Source organism: Chiloscyllium punctatum, chromosome 49 (genome assembly GCF_047496795.1).
Source record: "Chiloscyllium punctatum isolate Juve2018m chromosome 49, sChiPun1.3, whole genome shotgun sequence".
Lineage (NCBI taxonomy): Eukaryota > Metazoa > Chordata > Chondrichthyes > Orectolobiformes > Hemiscylliidae > Chiloscyllium > Chiloscyllium punctatum.
In genome coordinates, this window is record NC_092787.1 from 27,784,921 (window position 1) to 27,812,195 (window position 27,275).

Below are 27,275 nucleotides of genomic sequence, written 5' to 3' on the forward strand. Positions count from 1 at the left end.
ATAACAAAGAGAAAATGGAAACAGAGTTGCACATTGCAGCTCCGATCAACAGTGCTGACTAACACCCAGAACTCTTAAAAATTATTTATTTCTTGTAAAAAAAAAAATCAATGAAATCAAAATAAAAGTGTTCTATATAAAGCACAAATTCATATGTTACAGCAACCCTCTGTATGGGTCTTCCTGCAAAGGCCCAGGGTGATTTGTAATCTCGAGTCCTGTATGAAACCTGACCAACCATATACTGAAAACAGCTTTGGAGAGGGGGGTAACTGAGACCCTGTCCCAGCCACAACCTCCATGAGCTACTGGACATAGTGTCTGAACAAAGCCATCTCCACTCTCCTTTCAGATACCAAATGTAGGCTGGAGCCCACAGACTGGGGAGAGTCCTCCATGTTCGTTAGCCACAGTGATGATGGGGCATGTAGGAGAAGCAGAATTGCAGCCTTTTAATAATAACTCCATGTGAGAGGATCACCACCCGTGTCCCTGGGCTGTGCTAGTACACTGACAGGCCTCTCACTGCCCGATGGCTGAGTTTGATCTCTCCTGTGCCCATTAGCCAGTGTCTGTCAGCAGCAATACCATTTAACAATTCTCCATCCAAATATAAACAATAAAACTGTCTGCAATCCCAGCTGTTAAAGGTCAGTGTACAATCATGGAGCGACCTTTTTCAGCAGGTTGATAATCAAGGCCTCTTAAGGAAATGAGAAATACCCATTTCACAAAATCGATTGTGGGCTAATCTCCAACTGGGGTGAGCAACATGCTCCACTCACTCTCACACAGAGCTGAAAGAACCAGCCCATGTTTTGTTAATGCTAACTTGGGTATCATGGCTGCAGCAGGGAAGACTCTGTAGCTGCCCGTGGTCTGGTGCCAAGGCGACTGTGGGGGGGTCTTGGCTAAACTGTGACAGTGCCAAAGGTTCAATATTCCAGGGACATTCTCTGAAGAATAGATACATTGGAGATGTCCCACACAGAGTCTGGTTTTTTTGAGGGTTTAAATTTTGATATAAGCTTCTCAACAGAGAGCACATTAAAAAATGAACATTGAAAAATGTCATCTTCAAAATATTGAATTACTACATAATTATGAAACAAAAACAACAATAATGATGGATTATGATGCACAGTCTTGCTCTTTATAAGTGCATTACAGGGCACCCTAAATGACAGTTTTATTTAATGACTGTCTTGGCGTGGTTCCTGTGACAGAGCACCCAGGTGCTTTCCTTTGGTGATCAGCACCCTGGGTGCAGTCTGCTTCTGTGCTCACTGCTGCAGGCAGCTCCCTGTTTCTATCCAGTTACTGTCAGGACACACTGCAGGTGACACTGTTCTTCTGGTTCCAGAATGCACGTCTCTTCTGCTCTCTCACAAACCGTCTTTTTATTCCCTCTTTGTAGATATCTCTGTAAAACTGACCGGCACACAGTGGGATGCTGATGGAGCAAAACAGACAAATTGGACATGAACAACCCAATAGCTCTTATTTAGTTCACAATTATCTGATGCCTAGTTAGTTCAGAGACCACAGGTTGGACAGCTTCTGATTCACTGACAGGTGCAGACACATGCAGAACAGCATGAACACTTTGTGAAGCTGTCCCTTATCCTGGTGCTTGGGTGCACATCAGAGAATCCCACAGAAGTGGCATCACCAGCAAGGCACAGGAGGGGAATAAAAAGCAAACTCACTTATCTCTTCCAGGTCGCAGCCTCACTTGAAAGTAGCCGTAGACAGGCCTGTGATCGGAGGTTTTAATTGAAGTGCAGCTGCCATATTTAAGTACGAATATGTCACCTTTCTGCCGGCTCTTGTATATAATACGGTCCTGCAGAAAAACAGGGGTAAGTGGTCTGTGGCTGTGTTACAAGCTTCCCACAGAAACTACACCAAATGGTACAACTGACAGGTCCATGATTAGCACCCCATGTAGTTCGAATCTAGTTCACTCCAGTGACCACATTCCCACAGCAGCAATGCTGAACTATCAAAGGTGAAGGTTTTCAGATGAGACTTTAACCAACTCAGGAGCACTCTGATTTAAAAGATGTCATGGTGCTCCTCTCCTCCAAATCAGTAAAATAGATTACCTGGTCATTAGCATGTTGCTGTGTGAGAAGTGGTTCCTGTTAGTGAGTACTCTTCAGTTGCACGGTCTAATGTTTGGAGGTCATTGATGGTGTACCAAAGAGTCTGTCCTTTTGTTTGCTTCACTGCCCTGCTCTCCCATTCCTTGAGAGATTGAGCCAGTTAGAGACACTGAAGGTCTGCTGCTTCCCCACAGTCCAGAAACCTTTTCTACCTAGGAAGGATTTATCCAGTACCCAGCATGTTCCAGAACAGCACAACTCACTACAGGAATCTTCTCCCCTGGTTCCTCGCCAAAATAGCTTCGATCTTTAGATAGCACCCATGTGTCCCTGGAAACAGTATGTCATCATTTACTTGTACATTCCCCTCACTTTCTCTGCTGTAAAACCAGTCCCAGTTAATGCAGCCTCTCCATTGTGCAGTCACTCACTGGGTAAATGAGGACTGGTTAAAAAGGAGGGAGTGGCCAATACTCCAGCAGAATTATACTTTCTGTCACTTCCTTACCGTGTAGGAGGGAGTCCTCTGTTTGGCACTACTGTCATAAACGTCACATCCAATGTCAAACTTGTAGGTTGGTAGAAAACTGATTTCAGCTTCTTTGAACCCTTTAAAAATGGAGCCTGAGGAACAGGAGAAACAGGTGAGATGTAGAAAGATTCACAAACACTCTCCCTCGCTCTCCACAAACAATAATATGGATCTCACCTCATACATAACCAAACTGCAGGATAGTGCAGGTTACCACAGACTCCGTACCCCAGTGCATGGGGGAGCTGTTCCTGCAGCTGATCCTTGTCTCCCTCCCCGGTCCCAAGTTGCTGGAAAGTACACAGAACCAGTCTTACCCTCCTGTAGCTTTTTGGTGAGCTCATCATAATGCAGAATGGAGCGTAGACTGTCCATGTTCCTGTTCTGGAGGAGCTCATCGATCACTGCTCGCTTCACATCCAGGCGGAAGTTAAAGTCACCAAACCAGAAAACCTGATCAAATCGAGTTGTCACATCATCTGCAGCAAGTGCATAGGATTAGCATGTTAGATAAATGGTCATGTCTACTGCTTGCTCTCTGTGAGGAAGGTGTGTGAAGCTGCTGGAGGGAGAGTCTGATTCGGCTCAGAAACAGCTTGCTCACTCCTGTGTAACACATACAACGTTCTCCATTTCTCACTTTCCACAGCCTCCCCTCAGAGGAAAGCAGGGATGTTCACCCATGTTACAACATTCCTGCAGTAACTAACACCACTATTTTTTTAAGGGGAAAGGAATACGAAGACATGAAAAGAAGCACAGTATCAAAGGCAGTGTGGGACCGTACCCCAGTGAGGGTCAGTGTGTGTGGGACCGTACCCCAGTGAGAGTCAGTGTGTGTGGGTCTGTACCCCAGTGAGGGTCAGTGTGTGTGGGACTGTACCCCAGTGAGAGTCAGTGTGTGTGGGAGCTGTACCCCAGTGAGAGTCAGTGTGTGTGGGACCGTACCCCAGTGAGAGTCAGTGTGTGTGGGACCGTACCCCAGTGAGGGTCAGTGTGTGTGGGACCGTACCCCAGTGAGAGTCAGTGTGTATGGGAGTGTACCCCAGTGAGAGTCAGTGTGTGTGGGAGTGTACCCCAGTGAGGGTCAGTGCGTGTGGGAGTGTACCCCAGTGAGGGTCAGTGCGTGTGGGAGTGTACCCCAGTGAGGGTCAGTGCGTGTGGGAGTTGTACCCCAGTGAGAGGCAGTGTGTGTGGGAGTTGTACCCCAGTGAGAGTCAGTGTGTGTGGGACTGTACCCCAGTGAGAGTCAGTGTGTGTGGGACCGTACCCCAGTGAGAGTCAGTGTGTGTGGGAGTGTACCCCAGTGAGGGTCAGTGTGTGTGGGAGCTATACCCCAGTGAGAGTCAGTGTGTGTGGGAGCTGTACCCCAGTGAGAGTCAGTGTGTGTGGGAGCTGTACCCCAGTGAGAGTCAGTGTGTGTGGGACCGTACCCCAGTGAGAGTCAGTGTGTGTGGGACTGTACCCCAGTGAGAGTCAGTGTGTGTGGGAGCTGTACCCCAGTGAGGGTCAGTGTGTGTGGGAGCTGTACCCCAGTGAGAGTCAGTATGTGTGGGAGCCGTACCCCAGTGAGAGTCAGTGTGTGTGGGAGCCGTACCCCAGAGAGAGTCAGTGTGTGTGGGAGCCGTACCCCAGAGAGAGTCAGTGTGTGTGAGACCTGTACCCCAGTGAGAGGCTCACCTGAAGGTGGTACATTCTCTTTCACACCCTACTCAGACAACAGCTGTACACCAGGCATTTAACGTTAGCTACTCACAGGGGTCAGATTTGTAGATGTTGGTGTCAGGCACAACCCGTGGAAGTGCCAGAGCTTCTATTGTTTTATTGTAGTCCAGCATCCTCTCGTAAACCTTCCCTTGCCCTGCTGCATGAGAGAGATCACAATGAGAGACAGGGAGTGTGCTGTAACCTATCCCCACATTTCTAGCTCACTACCATCATTAGCCTAAATTTCACACAATGTTTGAAAATAATAACGGGTTTTGAAGAGATGGACAGAGAACTACGTTTTTCCTTTAAGTGAGTTCTGGCTCATTGCATAGCTGTAAAGTGCTTCAAGACCTTGTGCACTGGTTGGGCAATTAACCCCTTCTCAAAAACTTATTTGAGCACACGATCATTGTGCCAGCTTGTTGTTCTTTTGTTGTGAGGCTGACTGTCAGCCTGAGTGCACAACTGAGAGAAACAGATTCTGGAAAACATACAGGTTGAGTGAAATATATGGGTAAAACTTACAGGTAAAGTGAGAAGTAATGAAGAGGAAGGACGTCCCAAAAAATGTGAATGAGATTGCTACGGCTCCTTTGGTCTTGATCTGGGAGACGATACGAGTTGTCACTGTTGCTTGTTCTACTTCTGTGGAAAGACCCAAACACATTCAGGAAATCTTCAAACCATCCAATTTCCATTTATTGCACAGCTAATGGCCAGCAATCCTGCAAGATTTACCTGAGCAAAACCAGATGAGGTCTCTTCTGATGAACAAAGAGAGATGGAGGACTCCGTGCACCGCAGAGTATAGCAGCACAAAGTGAGGCCCCAGGGTCTCCTGCAGACGGATTTCCCACTCTCTCCTGCACAAACATAAAAGCACAAGCCAGGCGTTCAAGCTGTGGCCCTAAAACACAGCACACAGAAGCTCACAAACTGGAAGTGCTGAAAGCTAACCGTGGGTGAGGTAAACAATCAATGCAGAATGGGAGCCCTATCGTCTGAGGTTGATCCCAGCCTCAGCAATCTCTGCTGAAGTTGCTCGTCTCAGCCAGTGAAGTGAGAGCTGAGTCACAGGCAGTCCTTGGCCCCATGGACTGGTGTTCAACTGTTCTGGTCAGCAATGGAGGAACAAGCAGAGTGGTCAACCCTATCATGTGACTGCTGCTGGAGAGCATGTGAATGATTGTAAAATTGAGAGGGGAACGGAAGAAGAGATAGAGACAGACATAGAGAAAAGAGACTCCGCTGCCCCTCTGAGTAGGAGCTGTAGGATCCTTTATGTCGACCAATGTGCAGGCAGTATCTCGGTTCAATGTTTTCATGTGTTGGAGTCTGCAACAGTTAGCTCTATCTGGTGTCACATAACATTCCCAGGGTCACTGAACATTGGATAGGGAGGGGGTGGGGTGGGGTGAGCAGGTAAAAATGAGAGGCAGCCTGAAATGTGATCAGGTTTGTTTCTGATGTGGAGGTCCTGTTACCTGTCTGGGATTCCTTCCTGAGTACCAATGATATACAAGTCCTGGATGTATTGAGAGTCACAGGGCAGGAGAAAGTCATCCAGCTTGTCAGGGAGCTGTAATGGTAGAACAATGGTTACAACAAACTCATTTTTACAAGCAAACCCTGTATCTGGTCAAAACATTGAGATCAGCCTGGCAGTGGTTTGGTGGTTACAGGCCCCTCGTGGGGAGGGGCTCAGTCACTGACCCCTCAATTCAAGAAGCATTTCTCGACCAGCATTTATTGCCATTAACTGGGATCCCAGAGGCCAGTTAAAAGTCAACCACATTGCTGTGGGTCTGGAGTCACATGGAGACCAGACCAGGTAAGGACAGCAGATTTCCCTCCCTGATGGGACGTGGGTTCTTCCAACAATTGATAATGTATTCATGGTCATCATTGCTTTAAACTAGTTTGTCGGGATGGGAACCAGAGGTATGGATCAGAGGATGGGGGAGCTGGTGAACAGGCAGATACAGCGTGCAGAGGGTCTGTGAGGAAGGATACACAGTTGACAGAGCAAAGTTGCAGTCAGTGTGATGGGTTGAAGTGTGACTATTTTAAAAGCAAGAAGTGTCAGAAAAAAGGGTGATGAACTTAAAACATTAAAACATGGGAGAGCGTTGGAGCTACGATGATGTGGCCATTACAGAAACTTGGATATCACGGGCAGGAATGGTGGTTGGATGTTCCAGGGTTTGGATGTTTCAAAAGGAATAGGGAGGGAGGTAAAAAAGGTGGGGGAATGACTTTGCTAATCAGGAATAGTATCACAGCTGCAGAAAGAGAGGTTGTCAAGGAGGGTTTGTCTGCAGATTCCTGACTCAATATGTAGATCGGCTGACTAGAGGGGAAGCCATACCGGATTTGGTGCTTGTCAACGAACCAGGTCAGGTGTCCATTCTCTCAGTGGGACAGCATTTCAGTGACAGTGATCACAACTCCGTGACCTTTACTATAGTCATGGAAAAGGACAGGAGCAGATAGTATGGGAAAGTATTTAATGGGGGGGGGGGAATTAATGCTAATAGGCAGGAACTGTGGAGCACACATTGGGAGCACTTAATGTGAGTGCTGGATAGGTTTGTCCCACTGAGACAAGGAAGGGATGGCCAGGTAAAGGAACCTTGGATGAACAAGGGATGTGGAACATCTAGCGAAGAGGAAGAAGGAATCTTACTTAAGGTTGAGGAGGCAAGGATCAGACAGGGTTCTGGAGGGTGACAAGATAGCCAGGAAGGAAGTGAAGAATGGACTTAGGAGAGCTGGAAGGGTACATGAGAAAAGCCTTGGCAGGTAGGATTAAGGAAAACCCCAAGGCGTTTTATACTTATGTGAGGAACAAGAGGATGGCCAGAGTGAGGGTAGGGCTGATCAGGGATAGTGGATGGAACTTGTGCCTGGAGTTGGAGGAAGTAGGGGAAGTCCATAGTGAATACACTTTGCTTCAGTATTCACGAGTGAGAGGGACCTTGTCCTCACTGTTTGTGAGGACAGTGTGAAACAGACTAATATGTTCAAACAGGTTGATGTTAAGAAGGAGGGTGTACTGGAAACTTTGAAAAACATGAGGATAGCTAAGTCCCCTGGACCAGTTGGGATATACCCAAGGTTACTACAGGAAGTGAGGGAAGAGATTGCTGCACCTTTGGTGATGATCTTTGTGTCCTCACTGTCCACTGGGGTAGTGCCAGATGATTGGAGGGTGGCAAATGTTCCCTTGTTCAAGAAAAGGGAATAGGGATAACCCTGGGAATTACAGACCAGTCAGTCTTATGTAGGTGGTGGGCAAATTACTGGAGAGGATTCGGAGAGACAAGATTATTAGAAAAGCCTAGCTTGATTAGAGATAGTCACCATGGTTTTGTGAAGGGAAGATCATGCCTCACAAACCTTACTGAATTCTTTGAGGACACAACACACTGATGAAGGTAGAGCAGTCGATGTGGTGTACATGGATTTTAGCAAGGTGTTTGATAGGCTCATTCAGAAAGTAAGGAGTAGTGGAATACAGGGAAATCTAGCTGACTGGATACAGAATTGGCTGGCTCATAGAAGACAGAGGGTGGCTGTAGATGGAGCTCAGTGACCAGTGGTGTTTCGCACGGATCGGTTCGAGGACCTCTGCTCTTTGTGATATTTATAAAGGACTTGGATGAGGAAGTGGAAGGGTGGGTTAGTAAGTTTACTGATGACAAGAAGGTTGGTGGTGTAGTGGGTAATGTGGAGGGCTGTGGTAGGTTGCAGCTGGACATTGACAGGATGCAGAGCTGGGCTGAGAAGTGGCAGATGGAGTTCAATCCAGAAAAGAGTGAAGTGATTCATTTTGGAAGGTCAAATTCAAATGCAGAATACAGGGTTAAAGGCAGGATTCTTGGCAGCGTGGAGGAACAGAGGGATCTTGGGGTCCATGTCCATAGATCCCTCAGAGTCACCACCCAAGTTGATGGAGTTGTTAAGAAGGAGTATGGTATGTTGGCTTTCATTAGCAGGGGGATTGAGTTTAAGAGCCTCAAGGTTATGCTACAGCTCTCTAGAGCCCTGGTGAGGCCACACATGGAATATTGTGTACAGTTCTAGTTGCCATCACTACAGGAAGGATGTGGAAGCTTTAGAGAGAGTGCAGAGGAGATTTACCAGGATGCTGCCTGGACAGAAGTGCATGTCTGACAAAGAAAAGTTGAGAGAGCTAGGGCTTTTCTCATTGGAGCGAAGACGGATGTCAGGTGACTTGATAGAGGTGTACAAGATGATGAAAGGCATAGGGATAGGCAGAGCAGATAGCCAGAGACTTTTTCCCAGGACAGAAATGGCTATCACGAGGGAACATAATTTTAGGGTAACTGGAGGAAGGTTTAGGGGAGATATCAGAGGTAGGTTCTTTACACAGAGGGTGGTAGGTGCATGGAATGCACTGCCAGCGGTGGGAGTAGAGTCAGATATATTATGGACATTTAAGTGAGTCTTGCATGATAGTAAAATGAAGGGTTTGATAAATGGCCACCCCAACATCAAGGACTGAAGGTCCTGTACTGAGCTGTACTGTTCTAAATCTAATATCTAAATTAGATTCTTAGATTTGAACCTGGGTCCCAGAACATTACACGAGTCTCTGGATTAACAGTCCAGTGATAATACTCTAAACTGTTGCCTCTCCTTTCATAGTTAATTAAATGCTTTTCGATATATTTTTTCATTCAATCCATGTGTAACTTTCTTTTGTCTTTCACCAGATTTGAGATGCTGTTGACCAGGCTGCATAGGCTGTTTGTTGCTCAATCACCGTTTGATGCACCGTTTCAGGGGGCAGTTAAGAATCAGCCACACTGCTGTGGGTCTGGAGTCACAAGTAGGCCAGACCGAGTAAGGAGGGCAGATTTCCTTCCTTAAAGGGACATTAGTGAACCCTGAGATTTGTCACAATGCTACCTCTGAGATGGGCTTTCTGTTCCAGATTATGAGTGGAATTTAAATTCTACTTGCTGCCATGGTGAGGTTTGAACTTTTCCCCCCTGGCCCAGTGCCACAGAGAGGGTGGGTTCACTGGAGAGCAGACAGCCGCAGCAACATGGGCCGTTTTGCTGCCAAAGATAACATCAGCTCCTGACAAGTTCAAAACAGATCAAGGTTCGGAGTGGAGTTGACCTGACCCATACATCTCAGCAGATCAGCTGAGGCACTGGTGCGTTGGGGGACTGAGAGATCATACAATATGACCCACCTACCCTCTACACCTCCATACCCACAGCTCAGTGTGCACGATGACCAGACTTAGTGCTGCTCTGTATTTGCAGGGACATATCGGAGTTAAGATCCCTCTTGCTGGAGGGTTTCTCTCTGATCTCTCTCTTCTGATGAATAGAATCATACAGAACAGAAACAGACCTTTCAGTCCAACTTGTCCATGCCAACCAGGTCTCCCAAACTGAACTCGTCCCATTTGCCTGTGTTTATCCCATATCCCACTAAACCTTTCCTATTCATGTACCTGACCAAATCTCTTTTCAGTGTTGTAACTACCCTGCACCTACCACTTCATTTGGCAGTTCATTCCATGTACAAACTACCCTCTGCATGGAAAAGGTTGCCCCTCAGCTCTCTTTTAAATCTTTCCCCTCTCACCTTAAAAATATGCCCTCTAGTTTTGAACTCCCCCACCCCAGGGAAAAGACCTTTGCTATTCACCCTATCCATGCCCCTCATGATTTTATAAACCGCTATAAAGTCATCCCACTGCCACCAGTCTCTTATACTCCACTGAAAACAGTCCCAGCCTATCCAGTCTCTCCTTATAAATGAAACCTTCTCGTCCTGGTAACATCCTTGTCAATCATTTCTGCATTCCCTCCAATTTAATAATATCCTTCCTATAGCAGGGTGACTAGAACTGTAAACAGTACTCCCAAGTGGCCTCACAAACATCCTGTATAACTGTATACGATGTTCCAACTTCGATATTCAATGCTTTGAGCAATGAATGCAAGTATGCTGAAAGCCTTCTTCACCACCCTGACAACCTGTGACACAACTTTCAAAGAACCACCTACATGAACCACTACGTCTGTTTGAGAACATTCCCCAGGGCCTGAACATTAACTGTAGAAGTTTTGCTGTTGTTTTCTCAAAGTCCAACACCTCATATTTATCCAAATTAAATTCCATCTACCACTCCTCAGCCCAGTGGCCCAATTGATCAAGATTCTTTTGTAATCTTAGATAACCTCCTTCACGGTCAACTATACCATCAATCTTGGTGTCATCTGCAAACTAACTATGCCTCCTATATTCTCATTTATATTGCTTATCGAAAATGACAAACAGTGGTCCCAGCACCAATCCATGCAGAACACCGCTAGGCACAGGCCTCCAGTCCAAAAACAACCCTCCACCACCTCTGTCTCCATTAAGACCATTTTGTATCCAATTGGCAAGCTGACCCTGAATCCCAGGAGACCTGACTTTACTAACAGTCTACTATGTAGAACCTTGTTAAAGGCTTTCCTAAAGTCCACAAAGACAACATCTATCGCTCCACCCTCATCTATTTCTTGGGCACATCCTAATCAACCGTTTCTGTGACTCACCTGCTGGCCTTGCATGTTCCAGGTGGTGATAAACACTCGGACCTTTCGGTCAGGAAAATAACGATCCAATTCACTGGCTCCCAACAGAGCTCCACTGGCCAGGAGACTGCCCTCCAGATAACTTCTGTAGAGACACAGGAATGTCCCAAAGTCAAAGTACATGATTACTCAGCTTCCGTCTGACTGTTACAGCCACGGCTGCTACTCCTCTATGCTTCATGTAAGAACAATCACACTTAAGAGCAAGCGTAAGTTACTACAGGCCTCCAACCTGTGCTACCATACAATACCATCATGGCTGATCTAGTTGTGGCCTTAATTCCACTTGCATAGCTGCCTCCAGCAACTTTTCACTCCCTTACCAATCTAAAGTCTGTCTGACTCAGCCATGAAAAAATCTCATTGGTGCAGCTCCCATTTCTCGCTGGGAGAGGGAATTCCAATAGAATTCCAATACTCTGGGGGGGGGAAAAGGTTCTCCTCATCTCAGTCTGGTGGCTTCTTACTCTCCAACTCTATCTCCGAGTTCGACTCTTTCCCAACCAGGAGAATTATCCTCTAGCTATCTACCCTATCTAGTCCCCTCAATCCTTTACATGTTTTAATCAGATCACCTCTCATTCTTTAATGAAGAAAGGCCTAACCTGTTTTCTTCATAAACTAACCCCCATCCCTGGAAGAAGTTGACTGAGCTGTTCCAAATTCAATGAAAGCCTTCTTCAAATAAGGAGATCAAAACTGTCCACAGTAATCCAGATTCAGTCTCACCAAACCTTTCTTCATTCTCCTCTTACCCTTTGACTACACTATCCTCTCACAGTGTCTCCCGTCCCAGGAATATCCGAGCAATCCAGACCCACATCTTCCTATCATTCTGCAAATAGGAGACAAAACAAACTTGACATCTCACACCTGACCTTTAAACTCTGTGCCCTGCAATATGGGAATAGCCCACTTTCTGAACTTAAACATCTCACTATAGTGGGAATGGGATGGAAGAATAGACAATCACCCAGAGTACGTAGTTTCAGAGAGGGCTAAAACTTTGATAGTGAGTATTCCCTCGTCAACAGAGACAGGCAAAACCAGGGATAACAGGGCCTCAGGCAGTGCTACATCAGCGTCGGTGTGGAATATGAATCCATACGCTTCTAATTCAAAGGCTAAGGCTGACACAAGACAACTCACAGCTCAGAGGATTTTAACGTTTTAATTGACAATCGTTCCCTTACCTTTTCCGAAGATCCTCAGAACGGACAGGAAACAAGATACTACTGGAAGAACTCATGGAGATTGAAGATCGATTATCCTCAGCTCCTTGGGACAGGCTGAGGAGATTGGAGTGCTGGCTTGACACTGTCTGAGTCACACGCATGTAATCCATATAATCCTGGTCGATCCGATTACTGGTCCTTAATACTGGTGAATCCAGGTTAATGACCATTGGAGGGAGGGGTTTGGTCGGTGCTACAGGAGGCAGCTTCCGATTGGCTGACGATACTGTTTCAATGTCAGGGTGATCACTCCTGGCTTGGGGCTCTGTGTGCACAGGTCCATTATGATACTCTGCTGTACTGCCAGCTGACTCACTAGTGTCACACTCCTGCAAGCTACTGCTACTGCTGCTGCTGGGCAGAGGTGTCTGGGGTGCCACCCCTGACCTGCCTTGGAAACACTGCATGGGGGAGGCTGAGAGGTCAGCACCGTACAGAGACCCACAGGAGGAGTCTGTGTCAACAGGTTCTGAGGAGCTCTCCTCACTGCTCCTGCTCCTCAGTCTGCGGGCGGCAGCTCTCCTTTCTGCTGAGTGCAGGTGCTGCAGCTTATTCTGTTGGCACGGTTTGGGCCTCACGGGGGGTCGTGGCACCAACGGTGTTTTCAACCCTTGGACACCATGGCCTAGTTCCTCAGGGGAGCATTTCCAAGTGTCGCTGAGGAAGGGCCTAGACTCCTCCTGGTCTCGCCGTTGGCATCGCTCAGTCTCGAGGCTTTGGGGCTGTCCAGTCCCTGTGCCAGAGGACACATTCCAGGCACTGTGTGCTGCCAGTCTGGTCTGATCACTCATTCTTGACCAACCTCACCTTCAGTGGCAAAAACAGCTGAACGGGAGTGGTCTTGAACAACTGTCCTCGGTCACAAAAAAACCATAAAAGTGTCCAGTTCCTGTCGCCAGTGACGCACCAATTAGGCTGCCTCATCCTTTCACTTCCACAGAGAAAAGGAGGTGCGATCAGAAGGAGGTGAGATAGTCCCTGACCAATGTGTCAAAACTCCAATGCAGAGGCCACAATCCAGAACCTGCAGCAAAACCACCAACACTGTCAGCAAACAATCAGCAACAAAAAAACAATCAATTCAAAAACACAAAGGGGGCAGGAATAGCACTGAGCTTTCTTCATCATCTTAGTAGATGGTGAGGAGGAAGGGACTCAAAAAACGTTAACTTCTCTCTCTCCACAGATGCTGCCAGGCCTAGTGAGTTTCTCCAGCAGTTTGTTTGTATTTCCAGCCGCCAGCATCTGTGGTATTTTGCTTTTATCTACATGAGTGAATGGATTGAGTAATGCCCAGTGGTTATGTTACTGGAATAAAGATCCAGGAATCTAGCCTAGTAATCAAGAGACAGGAGCTCAAATCCCACAAAGGCAGCTGAAGCATTTAAATTGTTTTTATTGAGATATAATCTGAAAAAAAAGTGAATCGTAGCAATAGTGACCTACTGGATTGTTGTGAAATACCATGTGCTTTATTCATGCCACTTAAGTAAGGAAAACTGCTGTCCCTTACTCAAACAGGCCTATGTGTAACTGGAATTTCGCAGCAATATGGTTGACTTTTAACAGTCCCCTAAAATGGCTGAACAACAAGGTAGTAACTCATCACTAATTTGTCAAGGGCAGTTTAGTAATGGGCAATAAATGCTGGCCCAGGCAGTGATACCCACATCCCATGAAGACATTTTAAAAGCTGAGACCAGGGAGTAACAACACAAACCTGCCCAACACCGGGAATGCTGCAATACACAGAGCATTGGTGAAAGCACTTCTTAAATACGTCATGTAGTTTTAGTTTCCTTATTTAAGGCAGGATATAAATATGTTGGAGGCAGTTCAGAGAAGGGTTGCCCTGAACAAGTGGGTTTTCCTCTGAGGAGACGTTGGACAGCCCTGACTTGTTTCCACTGGAGTTTAGAGGAATGAGAGGTAAGTTAATTGAGTTTATAAAATCCTGGAGGTTCTTGACAAGGTGGGCATGGGAAGGATGCTTCCTCTTATGAAAGTCCAGAACTAAGGGACACAATTTTAGAAGTTACTCCTTTACAACAGAAAACATTTTCTCTCAGAGGATTGCGTGACTTTGGAAATCTCTGCCTCAGAAGGCAATGGAGGCAGGTCACTGAATTTCTTTTGAAGATGGAAGAGGGATAGATTCATGTTAGGCAGGAGAATCAAGGGTTATCGAGGGGTTAGACAGGAATGGAATTAAAACACACACAAATCTGCCATGATCTTACTAAATGACAGAGGATGCTTGAGGGGCAGAATGGGGTAATTTTGCTCCAATTATGAATGTTTGTGTAAATTTATTGTACATGAAGGGGGCTGTACCAGAACAATTATACAAATTTTGTTCAAGGAATTTTAACTTGTTGGAAAAATGATGGTAATCAAAAACTGAGTGGCCTGTGACAGGCACAAGATCTCAGTGAGAAATATTTTTGTTTGTGGTCTTAAGATTTGCATTTTATCAAGTGGTCCTCTGGGTGTGGTAGCTAAAGCTCAGCATCCAGTCACCAGGAGATAGTGCTCATCATCTGGTGCAATGCTCTGCTCCATTTCTAATTGTGCCTGTGATGATACTCATCCCAAATTCCCAACAGTCCCCAACCTCCCAATAAACCGTGCATTCCTTGACATGCCACAGCTCCAATGCTTCATCCTGGCAGGTGTGACACCACAAGGATAATCTCTAACTCCCAGACACACCTCTAGGCATCCTTGCAGTGTCTCCATAGTGACAGCAGATCCAGCTGAAGGACATCATAGGGAGACATGAATCCAGACAGCTTCCTACAGCCTACAGTGACAGTGACCATGGTGCTGCATTTCTAGTGACAACTGTTTCAGGATCACAGGATTTCTGTAGAGCAAGTGAGAAAGTTAATCAGCATGCAAAACAGACTGACGCGGAAAGATTCAGAGGGGAGATTTTGCCATTCCCAAACTCACAATGGCTCCTTTGACAGCACTTTCTAAATTCACATTTACCACCTAGAAGGCCCAGTGGAGCACCAGCAAGTTCCCATCGAAGCCACACACCATTCCGACTTGGAAATATTACACTGTTTCTAGAGTATTGCTGGATGAAATCCTGGTACTCCCTCCCAAAAAACCGTTTTTGTGGTTCAAGAAGGTGACTCACCACCATTTTCTCAATGGGGAATGAACACTGGCCAAATTGTTTGATGGATCTGCATGCTATATTTCTGAGTTCCTTGTATGAGTAAATCCAAATCTCTCTGAACACCAATATTTAAGGAGTGTGAAAATTTTCTAAAAAGTATTCTGCTTTTCTGTTCTTAAAGCTAATGTCCCCACATTTTACTCCAGCTGTCACCTTGTTGCACATTCACTTAACGTGTCTATAACTTTTTACAGTACAGCCACAGATTACATTTGCAGGAAAAGTGAGGGAGAAATACTGTAGAGGTCAATGGGAAATAAGCAGGAACAGTTTGATTAATTGGACAGCTCTTTCAAAGAGTTAGCACGAGCACCATGGGCCAAAAGCCTTCTAAATCACTCCGAGTTGTAGTTGACAATTGAACACAGAAAAATAAGAATTACTTATTTCTACAATGCCTCTTACCACAGGCTTCCCAATGCAGGAGGCCAAGACTCCAAGTGGAGTCACAAATGGATAACTGTGGGATCACAAATTCCAAGGCAGCAATGGCTAACCCTTCCTACTGCTCTCTTGGGTCTTCTCCAGTATCTCCTCCCACAATACACACACACACAATACCCAGTTCTCAGCAACAGATTCACAATTTTGAAGCTTCAAAATGAGGCCTTAGCAGAAAAATGTTCGAGTCATGACTCCTCAGTGTGCTGTATGGTGAAACGGTTTGAGAGTGTGACTCTCTGTGTCCCTGTGTGTCTGCCTACACATGTGTTTCCAGGTTCAGCTGAGATGCTTGCTGTCTAACATCATGTGCGAAGATGTGTGTGTCACTCACAAAACCAGTCAGCTCATTAAACACAGCAGGGACAGAGAGAACCCATCAAACACAGAGCACCACTGCACTGACAGTACAATGTCAGTGAGAAAAGCTGTTCAGGCCAAGTAGAAGTAAAAGGAATTAATCTTCACTCATTTTATATTTTATGACGCAGCTCCAATCAGGTTTGTAGTTGCAGCTCATTCCAGTAGATTTACATTGAGCGAGCCTACAACATTGAAACATGATCCCAAGGTGTAAGTTGCTCAGTTACTCCCAGATTGCCTCCTCATCAAACCAACATTATCAACTCAATATGGCAGATCAAAACATCGATTTATTTTGAAATGTGACTGGAGCTGAGTTTAGCTTGAACACATTACTCACTGCTCAATGTGGACAGTCTCGAGGGAAAAGATTGACAGAGTAAATACAGAGCAATGGTTACCTTCCTGGGCCGGGTGGTTGGATCAATAACAAAGAGGCAGTCTCTTAAAATTAAAGCCAGACCATTGAAGGTGATGTCAGAAAGTAATGGTTCATACAAAAGGGAGTGGAAATTCTGGAGCCCTCTTCCCAAAAAAGCCAGTTGTTATATGGTAGGTGCAGTTCAGTTTCTGCTCAATGACAATCCCCATGTTGATAACAGGAGTTTCAGCCATGGAGCTGTCAAGGAACAATCATCAGATCGTTTTCTTGTTGGAGATTGCCCTGAGTAGCACAAATGTTGCATACCACATTGGAGCCCAAGCTTGAACACGATCTCCATCTTAGTGCCCTCAACACAGGCTGCTTCAGTACCACATCTTTTTTAAAAGTTTTAAAGTTTTGGATTGTGGACCATAAATGTGAAAAGAATATATAGAAGACTCTGGAAGTAGTTGCGACAACTTTTAAAAACAAGTTACTGAAAAACAAGTTAAAAACAAGTTGTTTACATGGTTGTTGTGGAAGATGTCTAAGATAGCCCAACATTGTGGGAGTCTGCAGAGCAAGCTTCACCCAAAGACAAACTGCTGATTGGCTTGTGAAAACAGGACCAACTGTAGAGGGTACAGTCATCAGCATGACAACAACTCGGTGATTGCTTTCTGGGCAGGTAGACAGTTCGTATGTGAGCAATACATTGGCAAAAGCCTCTAGGCTGAAAGATACAGCATCACTCTCCCTCTAAGATGCGAAGTAACCAAAAACGGAAATATAGCTAATCTCCCCCATCAGTTGCTATAGACTGTTGCATCTAACCAGTGACTGAAAAAAACAAAGCACCAACTGCACTGTACTTCAGCAAAGAATTGAAAGGATCTGGAAATAAGAAGAATGGAGGTCAGCAGGACTTGGGAAGAAACAAACAGACATCTCACTAATCCTTAGTGGACTGGTGCTGTGATTGTATTTCCCTAGTATCTTTTCCTCCATCCTGTAACATCCATGTCTAATTGTTTGCAAAGGTCTGCATGGGTGTGTAGGAGTTTAGGAAGGGCTCAGAGTTTAATCTAGTAGAGATAGTGATGATAATTCACATTCATTTTCCCGTGGCTAGCATTATTTTATTGGTGATAAACAGTAGTTCATGTTAAATACAAAACCTCGGTCAGTGTTTTCTGTTAACCTAAAGTCCATCAGACAGGTAACTTAGGAACTTCAAATAGTTTGATTCAACCCTTAACGTCTGTGACAATCCCAGGAATAGCAGTTCTTCGGTATCCATGCACTTTCCCAAGTGGGATTTCCAACAGACACAATCATTTCCTTTGTGCCAGATATGACTCCAACCAGTGGCAAGATTTCCCTCTGATTCGCACTGACAATAGTTCTGCTTGGGCTCCTTGATGCCACATTTGATAAAATGCTCTTTATGGAATGATTCCTATCACTATTCTGCTGGTCAGCACATTGCTACAATCATCTTTCCCTGGATGCTTCCTTTGGTTCCTAAGAGCATGAGGTGGACTGAAAATGTGTTGCTGGAAAAGCGCAGCAGGTCAGGCAGCATCCAAGGAGCAGGAGAATTGACATTTCGGGTATGAGACCTTCTTCAGGAATGAGGAAAGTGTGTCCAGCAGGCTAAGATAAAAGGTAGGGAGGAGGGACTAGGGGGAGGGGCGTTGGAAATGCGATAGGTGGAAGGAGGTTTAGGTGAGGGTGATAGGCCGGAGAGGGGGTGGGGGCGGACAGGTCGGGAAGAAGATTGCAGGTTAGGAAGGTGGTGCTGAGTTTGAGGGATTTGACTGAGACAAGGTGGGGGGAGGGGAAATGAGAAAACTGGAGAAATCTGAGTTCATCCCTTGTGGTTGGAGGGTTCCTAGGCGGAAGATGAGGAGCTCTTCCTCCAGCCGTCGTGTTGCTATGGTCTGGCGATGGAGGAGTCCAAGGACCTGCATGTCCTTAGTGGAGTGGGAGGGGGACTTCAACCTTTCCAGCAACACATTTTCAGCTCTGACATCCAGCATCTGCAGTCCTCTCTTTCTCCTCGAAGAGCATGAGGTGGTTTGGTTCAACCATAAATTGTCTCTGACTCATCAGTTAAAGTCACAGTTTGTAACAGCTGTGAAGCAATGATAAACTGGTTTTCTTCAGATTTACAGCAAGTTTTGAGAACAGAGAGACTGCTTCTGAGATGAAGAAGAACTAAACACTTCTCTCACTCTAACTTGTCCCCCAGCTCCAATCTGCTCAGTCAGCAGAGAACCAATTGTTAACAGGCATTGCTAACTGGTCATTAGTCCATAGGGCAATCAACTTCCTGGTGCCAGGAAAGCCTGCACAGTGCATGCCTTTGTTTCCAAATCATTAACAACTTTAATATCAATCACTACTCGTTCCAACAGTTATTTACACAATGCCTGCACTGGGAGGCAGGCTACTTGCTTTCAAAACATACTGCCATGTTTTCAAGCACAGGCTTCAATACGTCAGACGGGTGACCGTAAAGTGGTTCATAACATCACGAGGGGGACTGATAGGATGAATAGCCATAGTCTTTTTCCTAGGGTGAGGCATGTCCAAACCAAAGGGCATGAGTTTAAGATGAAAGGGGAAAGATTTAAAAAATACCTGAGGGATAACCTTTTCACACAGAGGGTGGTGCGTGTAATGAACAAGCTGCCAGAGGAAGTGGTGAAGGCTGGTACAATTACAACATTAAAAAGCATCTGTCTGGGTACATGAATAGGAAGGGTTTAGAGGGATATGGGCTAAATACTGCCAAATGGGACTAGGTCAGATTGGGATATCTGGTCAGCACGCACGAGTTGGACCAAAGTTTCTATTTCTGTGCTCAATGACTCTATAATACAGCTCTTTCTCATTTCAGCCCCCAGCTTTTAAAAGCACAAAATAAAAAGGTACTGTCCTTATAGCTAGTAGTTATTTGTCATTGGTCCATTATGGTTTAACTGTAGCTAGAATCCAATGATTTGTAGTAAATAGTATTTTCTGTTCAGCACAGAAACCCGGTCCATGTTTTGTCAATCTGCATATAAAAGGCAAGTATGTTGGGGCAACTTTGCATACTTCTATAAAATCTTTCACTTTTGCAACGAATTGATGAATATTGGGGCTTTATTTCCAGCGCATTCCCCAGTCAGGTGTAACACAGGGCATGAGGACAGCTCCCAGCCTCCTTGAGATAGAGGACAGGAGACCTTTTCTCCCACCTGAAAGGGCAGAGGAGTCCTCGTCATCCAAAAGACAGCCCCAACTTAAACACAAGCTGCTGGCTACTCTCCTGAACTGGTGATTTCCAGTTTCAAAAGGCCTGTACTTAATTAGCAGGTTACTCTGAATTTGACAGGCTGGATACAAAGACTGATTACCTGTAGGGACATCACAGCTGATGTGGAGCATTCCCCAACCTCCCTCTTTCTCCAGCAGGAATTCCTGGGTAATAGTCCACAGCAAGATGGATTGGACCCCAAAGCCCCTTGCTGTTTCCAGTTAGTAATCCCATCCCATCTCATACATTCAATGGCTTGGAGAGGAGATTTTCACTCTCACACTGAGCACTGTCCTGACCCAGTGAATGGCTGTGTTTTTCATGCAACACAGCACACTTCCCACTTCACCTCAGCTCTCAGAGAATCAAGTGCAGGTAATGTCTGCTCCTTTGGAGATTCACAGCAATACATATAGGATCCTGACTTTTGACAGTGGGGTCACTGCGGACAGTCTCGAGGGAAAAGATTGACAGAGTAAATACAGAGCAATGGTTACCTTCCTGGGCCGGGTGGTGGGACCAATAACAAAGAGAAAGTCTCTTAAAATTAAAGCCAGATCATTGAGGGTGATGTCAGAAAGTAATGGTTCATACAAAAGGGAGTGGAAATTCTGGAGCCCTCTTCCCAAAAAAGCCAGTTGTTATATGGTAGGTGCAGTTCAGTTTCTGCTCAATGACAATTCCCATGTTGATAACAGGAACAAACTTGATGAATACACAGCATGCTGAAGGAGAGGCTTTCAGATTCAGGATATCTGAAGCTCCCCAATTAGGTGATGAAAGCCTTGCCCCATCAAACACTTCCAGGGCTAACAGACAGCTTTGATAGCTGACATCAAAGGAAGATGTAACTAAAATCCCTGTGTGTATCCAGTTTAGCACTGTTTGAAAACAGTTCAGTGTGAAACAAGTTTACCTCAAAGGTATTTTCTTTAAACAACATGTTGTGAATTATCTATTCCTTGAAGAATAGTCTTATTCATAACTTATAGCCCCAACCAAAAGTTAGTTATTGTTTCCCAACACTTGGATACAGTAGCCAACAGTGTTGTACTTTGATCATTCATGGACAAGATCACCTGTCACTTATTTCCTTGCGGATACGTTCTGATGTGTTCCTGCTCATCTGAGAAGGTTTTTGTTCTAGGATTATTAATTGACACAGTTAACAACCCAAAAGTCTCCAATATGTCCAACACACAATTAAGCTCCTTCTAAAAGCACTACCATCAAACACTCCCATCTCAGTGACACTACTGTGTTAGATACAGAGTAAAGCTCCCTTTACACCATCCTAATCAAACACTCCATGTCAGAGACAACACAGGGTTAGATACATTGTAAAGCTTCTTCTACACTGTCCCCATCAAACATTCTCAGGGTAGGTATAGCATGTGGTTAGATACAGAGTAAAGCTTCAATCTACATTGTCACCATCAACCAGTTCCAAGGACAGTACAATACTGGGTTAGGTACAGAGTAGCGCTTCTTCCAAGTTTTTAAATCAAAAGTAATGCTCCACCTACACTGTCCCCATCAAACACTCCCAGTGAAGGGAAAAGCAAGGGATTAGTTACAGGGTAGAGCACCCTCCACATACAGTTCTCAAGCATGGGCCTCAGAAATAGACACTAAATGCTGACCTGAAACTGTACAATCAGACAAGATTGACTAATGACCACCTAGTGAAGGAGCTCCTTGGTTACAGTGATCATGATTAAGTGATATTCAGTCTCAGGGGCAAGAGTAGGAACACGCTGTTTGAGAGGGTGGTGGAGGCAGGTACTCTCACAGCATTTAAGCAGTATCTGGATGAGCAAATGGCCTAATTCTGCTTCTGTATGTTATGGCCTTTTAATCTTAAGGACCAACCCTGGCTAACTAATGACACTAAAGATAGTATATAAAATTGAAAGAAAAGGTGAGCAATTCTGAAAAGGTGAATTGCAAGTTAGAAGGCTAGACAAAAGATAAAGAACAACAAAGAATAAATAACAGGTCAATGAGGAGGGTGTAATGAAGAAAATAAGAGACACAACAGATACCCAGAGTTTCTCAAGGTATTTAAAACTAAAAGAATCTAAAAAAGTGAGTTTGAGTCCTCTAAAGAGGGGGTCTCGGGAATTGATCCTGGAAAATAAGGAAATATTGGCTGAATTGAACAGATGTTTTACAGCTGTCCGCACTGAACGTGATACACATAACATCCCAGAAACAACTGGGAATCAGGTGAAAGGGAGGAACTTAAACCATTCTATTCAGCGGGCAAAGGGAACAGCAAAACTTCTTCTGGAGTTAAAATCTGACAAGTAGTGGCTGCTGAAATGGGAGAGATGTTGCTTTTTATTTTCCAAAATTATCTGCAGTCTGGAAAAGTCCCAGGGATTGGAAGCTAGTAACTCCTCTACTCAAGAAAAGCAGGAAACTACAGGCCAGTTAACTTATCATTGGTTATTGGGAAAATGCTGGAATCTTTTATTCAGGAGGATATAACCGAGCATTTGAAATATCCTAATGCAATCAGGGAGAGTCAATGTAGTTTTGAGAAAGGAAAATTGTCTTTTCCTAATTTATTGAGTTTTTTTTTCAGGAAGCAACAAGCAGTTTGGATAACAGGGAAACCTCTGGAATGTGGTGTTTTTAGCCTTCCAGTAGGCATCTGACAAGGGGCCACTTCAGAGGACACCATGTAAAATAAGAGCTCATGGTATAGGGGATGGCATATTATCATGGAACAGAATAAAACATCTGTTCAATTCAGCTGTTATTCCCTTATTTTCCAGGATCAATTCCTGAGACCCTCTCTTTACAGGATCCAAACTCACTTTTTCAAATCCTTTTAATTTTTAAATACCTCGAGAAACTCTGGGTATCTGTTGTGTCTCTTATTCTCTTCATTCACTAACAAGAGATTGAAGACACAGAAATGGATCATTTTCAGGTTAGTAAGAAGGTACTGGTGGATTGACTCAGGAATCGGTGCTTGGACATCAACTATTTACAATCTTGATCAATAACTTAGAAGTGGGAATGAAACACACAGTTGCTAAATTTGCTGATGATACAAAGGCAGGTAGGAAAATAAGTTGTGAAGAGGACAGAAGGGGTCAGCAAAAGGATGGAGATTGACTCAGTGAGTGGATGAAATCTGGCAGATTGACTAGTAAAGCAAAGTGAGTTTATCCACTATGACAGGAAGAATAGAGGAGTATCTTTTTAAAATGAGGAGAGATTGCAAAACTTTGATACACAGAGGGATCTGCGTTCTTGTCTGTGAATCACAAAGAGTTACCATACAAGTGATTCAAAAAGCAAACAGAATTCTGACCTTTACTGCAAGGAGATAGAATCTAGAAGTCTGGATCTGCTACAGTTGTACAGAGCTTTGGTGAGGCTAGATCTAGAGTACTATCTGCAGTTTTGGTTTGGTTTTTTGAAGAAATGATGCAAATGCATTAGAAGCAGGGCAGCGAAGGTGGAGAGGGAGGTGGGGTTATCCACAATGAAAGGACAAGCTGTGCCTGAGTTTAGAAGAATGAGAAGTGATCTTACTGAAACACAAGATTCTGACAGGACTATGAAGAGGGGGATAGATGCTGAAAGGATGTTTCTCCTTATGGGAGAGACTAGAACCAGGGGGCAGAATTTCAAAATAAGGGGTCTCCCACATCAGATGGAGATTAGAATTTTGTTTACTCTCAGGTCTTCGAGCTATCTACCCCAGATGCAAGGTAACTGAACTTTTTTTAAAGATAGAGGTGGATATTCTTTACCAGCAAGGGAATTAAAGGTTATCAGGGGTAGGCAGGATGTGAAGTTGAGGCTGGAATCAAGTCAACCATGAGCTTTTAAACTGGCAGAGCTAATTGAAGGGGCCAAATGATCTTGTCCTGCTCCAAATTTGTTTGTATGCATCTTTTGTGAAATATTTTTTTAAAGTCACCTACAGGCTCTGAGTAATGATATTAACTTGATGCAAAACGTAAGCAGTATTGGTGCCTGACATTCCTGCCACCAGGGGATGAATGAAGGCAATCTCAGAGAACACTAGGAGACTTTTACTGTTCTTCGAAGGCAGCGCTGAAATGATCAGGAATGGCAGCCTAGTTTATAATGGTACTGGCAGAGCTTCTTGTGGGACAGTGATCGTGACCCTAGCTCTAACCAAGAAGACCCAGGTTCAAGTCGAATTTGCCCCAGGGGTACATAACACATCCGACTAAGTTGGTTAAATATAATTTATATGGAAACAATTGGGCCAAGGCTCCTTGAACCGTTACAGCCTGGAGGAGGCTATTCGACCCAACAGTGTACTATTTACCAATTACTGTACCATAAAAAATTCATGGCAAGTTACAATCAATATTTATATAGCATGGTTAATGCAGTGACACTTCAGAATGCATTTCACAGGAACACTGTCAGATTAAATTTAACACAAAACCACAAAGAGGTAGCAGGCCAAACAATCACATATTTCATCAAACAGACAGGTTTTAATAAGTATCTTAAAGATTCAAAGAGGGAGAGGGTATGGAGAGGAAATCCTGGCAGCTGAAGGCATAGTGCTAATAGTTGAATCATTAAAATCAGAGGAATCTGGAACACTTGAATTGGATGAAGCTCAAAAATCAGTGTTGTAGAGACAGGAGGGGTTAGAGATAGGAAGGGTTGTAGGAATTGGAGGAGGTAACAGAGGTAGGGAGGGGTAGGGGCCAGACATTATAGAAATAGGGAGGGAAGTAGGGGCTGGAGGAGGTGACAGAGATAGGGAGGGGTGAGGTGATTATTATTTTTGTAACAATGTGGAGTTTTTATTGGATGAAGATGGAACTGAAGCTGGCAGGTAGTATTTGAGCTGGGAAAGATCCAATTGAATCAGAAAACAGCAAGTCGGGGGCAGGAGATTGGAGTACTGGGGGAGAAAGAATGATGATAGTTCAGATTAAGTGACTGGAATGTGAGAATGGCAGAAAAATAATGTACTGAAAACAACAAATGCTGGAGATCACAGCGGGTCAGACAGCATCCATGGAGAGAGAGCAAGCTAATGTTTTGAGTCGAGTTGATTCTTCATCAGATGCAAGTACAGTGTGAGGGGACAGCATTTATGCTATAGTTGAGGCAGGGGCAGTAGTGGGTGTAGGGTGTTGATGGAGAAAAGATGTTGACAGTTCATTTTAAGTGATCAGAATGTGAGAACGACATAACAATAATTTGACTCCTGACAGACTTGAAAGGGTAGACACTGGGATGGAGGGAGGGAAGAGAGGACATGATAACAAGCTAAAAGAAAGGGAAGAAAATAGGTGCATTAGTTAGGGGTAAATGTAGAGTAATAGGATAGGGAATGCTTCTGGGAGTGTTACTCTTCAGAGGGTCAGTGTGGACTAGTTGGGCCAAATGGCCTGTTTCCACACTGTCAGGATTTTATGAAATGGGAATGATTCACTATTTAAAGGTATTGAACTTAATAATATTAAGTCTAGAATGCTGTAAAGTGCCTTGTCTGAATATGAGAAGTTATTCTGCCAGTTGGTGCTGTAATTCACTGGAACACTTCAACATGCCGAGGACAGACATGTGGGCATGCGAGCAGGACACTGTGTTAAAACGACAGGCTACAGGAAAGTCAGGGTCCTGCTTGTGCACAGACTGGAGATGTTTTGCAAAGCAGTCACCCAGTCTGCATTGGTTTCTCCAATGTAGAGTAGGCCATATTGGGTGCAGCAAAGACAATACACAAGGTTGGAGGAGGTACAGGTGAAATGCTGCTTTTCACCTGGAAATGCTGTTTTGGGCCCTTAGGGAGCAGGGAGGAGGTGAAGGGGCAGGGGTTGCACCTTCTGCAGTTATATAGAAAGGTGCCATGAGGGGGGTGATGTTCTGCCAGTCCATTCTCACATTCTGATTACTTCATTTGAAATATCAACATCCTTTCACCCACAGCACTCCAAGCACCTCCCACCCCCACTATTGCTTCAATGCTGTCCCCTCCACATTTCTCTTGAGCTCTGATGAAGAGTCAACTAGACTTGAAATGTTAGCTTACTCTCTCTCCATGGATGCTGTCTGACCCGCTGTCCAGCATTTTGTTGTTTTCAGTACAGATACCAGCATCTGCAGCAGATTGTTCAGAGAAGAACCAGCCCCAGGGAGCTGCGCCTTATGACACTGAGGCCAATTAGAGTCATAGAGATGTACAGCACGCAAGTAGACCTTTCGGTCCAATTCATCCATGCCAAACAGATATTTAAGTTAATCAAGTCTCTAATGACAGCAACCAGCCCATATCCCTCTAACCCATCCAGATACCTTTTAAATTTCTATACTGTAGGGAATCTAATCTAATCCAAAAAGTGCTGTAATTGTACCAGCCTCCACCACTTCCTCTGGCAGCTCATTCCATACACTTACCACCCTCAGTGTGAAAAAGTTGCCCCTGAGGTCTCTTTTACCTCTTTCCCCTCTCACCCTAAACCTATACCCTCTAGTTCTGGACTCCCTGACCCCAGGGAAAAGACTTTGTCTATTTATCCTATCCATGCTCCTCATAATTTTATAAATCTCTATAAGGTCACCCCTCAGCCTCGACGCTCCAGGGAAAACAGCCCCAGCCTCTCCCCCTCAGCCAGACCTCAGATTCCCCTCTCTCCCTCTCACATCTGCCCACTGCCGCCGGTCAGCACCACGTCCCTCCAGCCCCGGCCCCTCAGACACCGACAACACCCTGACTCCGGCTGCCCTGAGCCCCTGGCCCCAGGGATGCCCCACACGGTCGAATGCACCAGCCCGAGGATGTCGGAGCCCGCTCCTCCAACTACTCCAGGCCCGGGCGCTATCGAGCACATGCACCGCAGGGAGAACAGGACGCTCCATTTACCTCAGCGGACTCCCCCGCCAGATCCTGACGCTGGGCCCATATCAAAACCTTGCGGCCCTTAGCAACGGGATCAGAGCTCGTTGCCAACGCCGGTTCCAGTGCATCCCGGGAAGGAGGAGGACTCATCCCAGCCATTCAGCTGCTATGCATGCAGGGATACTGGAGGAGTCATCCCAGGGAGAATGATACAGTCAGTCTGCAGCTGTTGTATCCAACAGCTGTTCAGGAGACAAGGAAGTTGGAGCTGGCAGCATCTGGGAACAGAAATCAGAATTAACGTTTCAATTCCAGTGATCCTTCCTCGGAATTAGACCCGAAATGTTAACTCTGATTTCTCTGCACAGATACGGCCAGACCTGCTGAGCTTTTCCAGCAATTTCTTGTATTTGTTTCCGATTTACAGCATCCGCAGGTCTTTCGGTTTTTAATTCAGGATTTATTAAGGTTTTCATTATTCTCCACAACTTGTTCAGCTCATTAATATTTTGATTTTCAAAGTTTTAAAGAGGCGAG

At 45.1% G+C, this 27,275-nt stretch overlaps 1 protein-coding gene across 2 annotated transcripts; it reads right to left on the reverse strand.

Moving 5' to 3' along the window:
* Positions 1 to 72: 72 nt before the first annotated feature.
* inpp5e (inositol polyphosphate-5-phosphatase E) lies at positions 73 to 26,883 on the reverse strand. Of its 2 annotated transcripts, none has more exons than XM_072566038.1 (12): positions 26,763 to 26,883; positions 14,927 to 15,080; positions 12,173 to 13,238; positions 10,941 to 11,064; positions 5,835 to 5,929; positions 5,089 to 5,213; positions 4,876 to 4,995; positions 4,397 to 4,501; positions 2,958 to 3,119; positions 2,617 to 2,732; positions 1,710 to 1,846; positions 73 to 1,453 (listed from the first exon to the last, which is right to left on the reverse strand). In XM_072566038.1, exons 3-12 carry the CDS (start codon positions 13,003 to 13,005, stop codon positions 1,324 to 1,326), a joined length of 1,947 nt encoding a protein of 648 aa, XP_072422139.1. In that variant the 5' UTR covers positions 13,006 to 13,238; positions 14,927 to 15,080; positions 26,763 to 26,883; the 3' UTR covers positions 73 to 1,323. The 2 variants fall into 2 exon arrangements, with proteins under 2 accessions (XP_072422139.1, XP_072422138.1); XM_072566037.1 differs by having other exon boundaries at positions 4,397 to 4,504.
* Positions 26,884 to 27,275: the final 392 nt, after the last annotated feature.

Excerpts from the sequence above, each read along its gene's own strand:
- inpp5e (XM_072566037.1), bottom strand. The coding sequence starts at position 13,005 with ATGAGTGATCAGACCAGACTGGCAGCACACAGTGCCTGGAATGTGTCC. Across the intron at positions 3,120-4,396 it reads CATCTACAAATCTGACCCCT|ATGATGTGACAACTCGATTT; the intron begins GTGAGTAGCTAA and ends CACTTGCTGCAG. Across the intron at positions 2,733-2,957 it reads CACCAAAAAGCTACAGGAGG|GCTCCATTTTTAAAGGGTTC; the intron begins GTAAGACTGGTT and ends CCTGTTCCTCAG.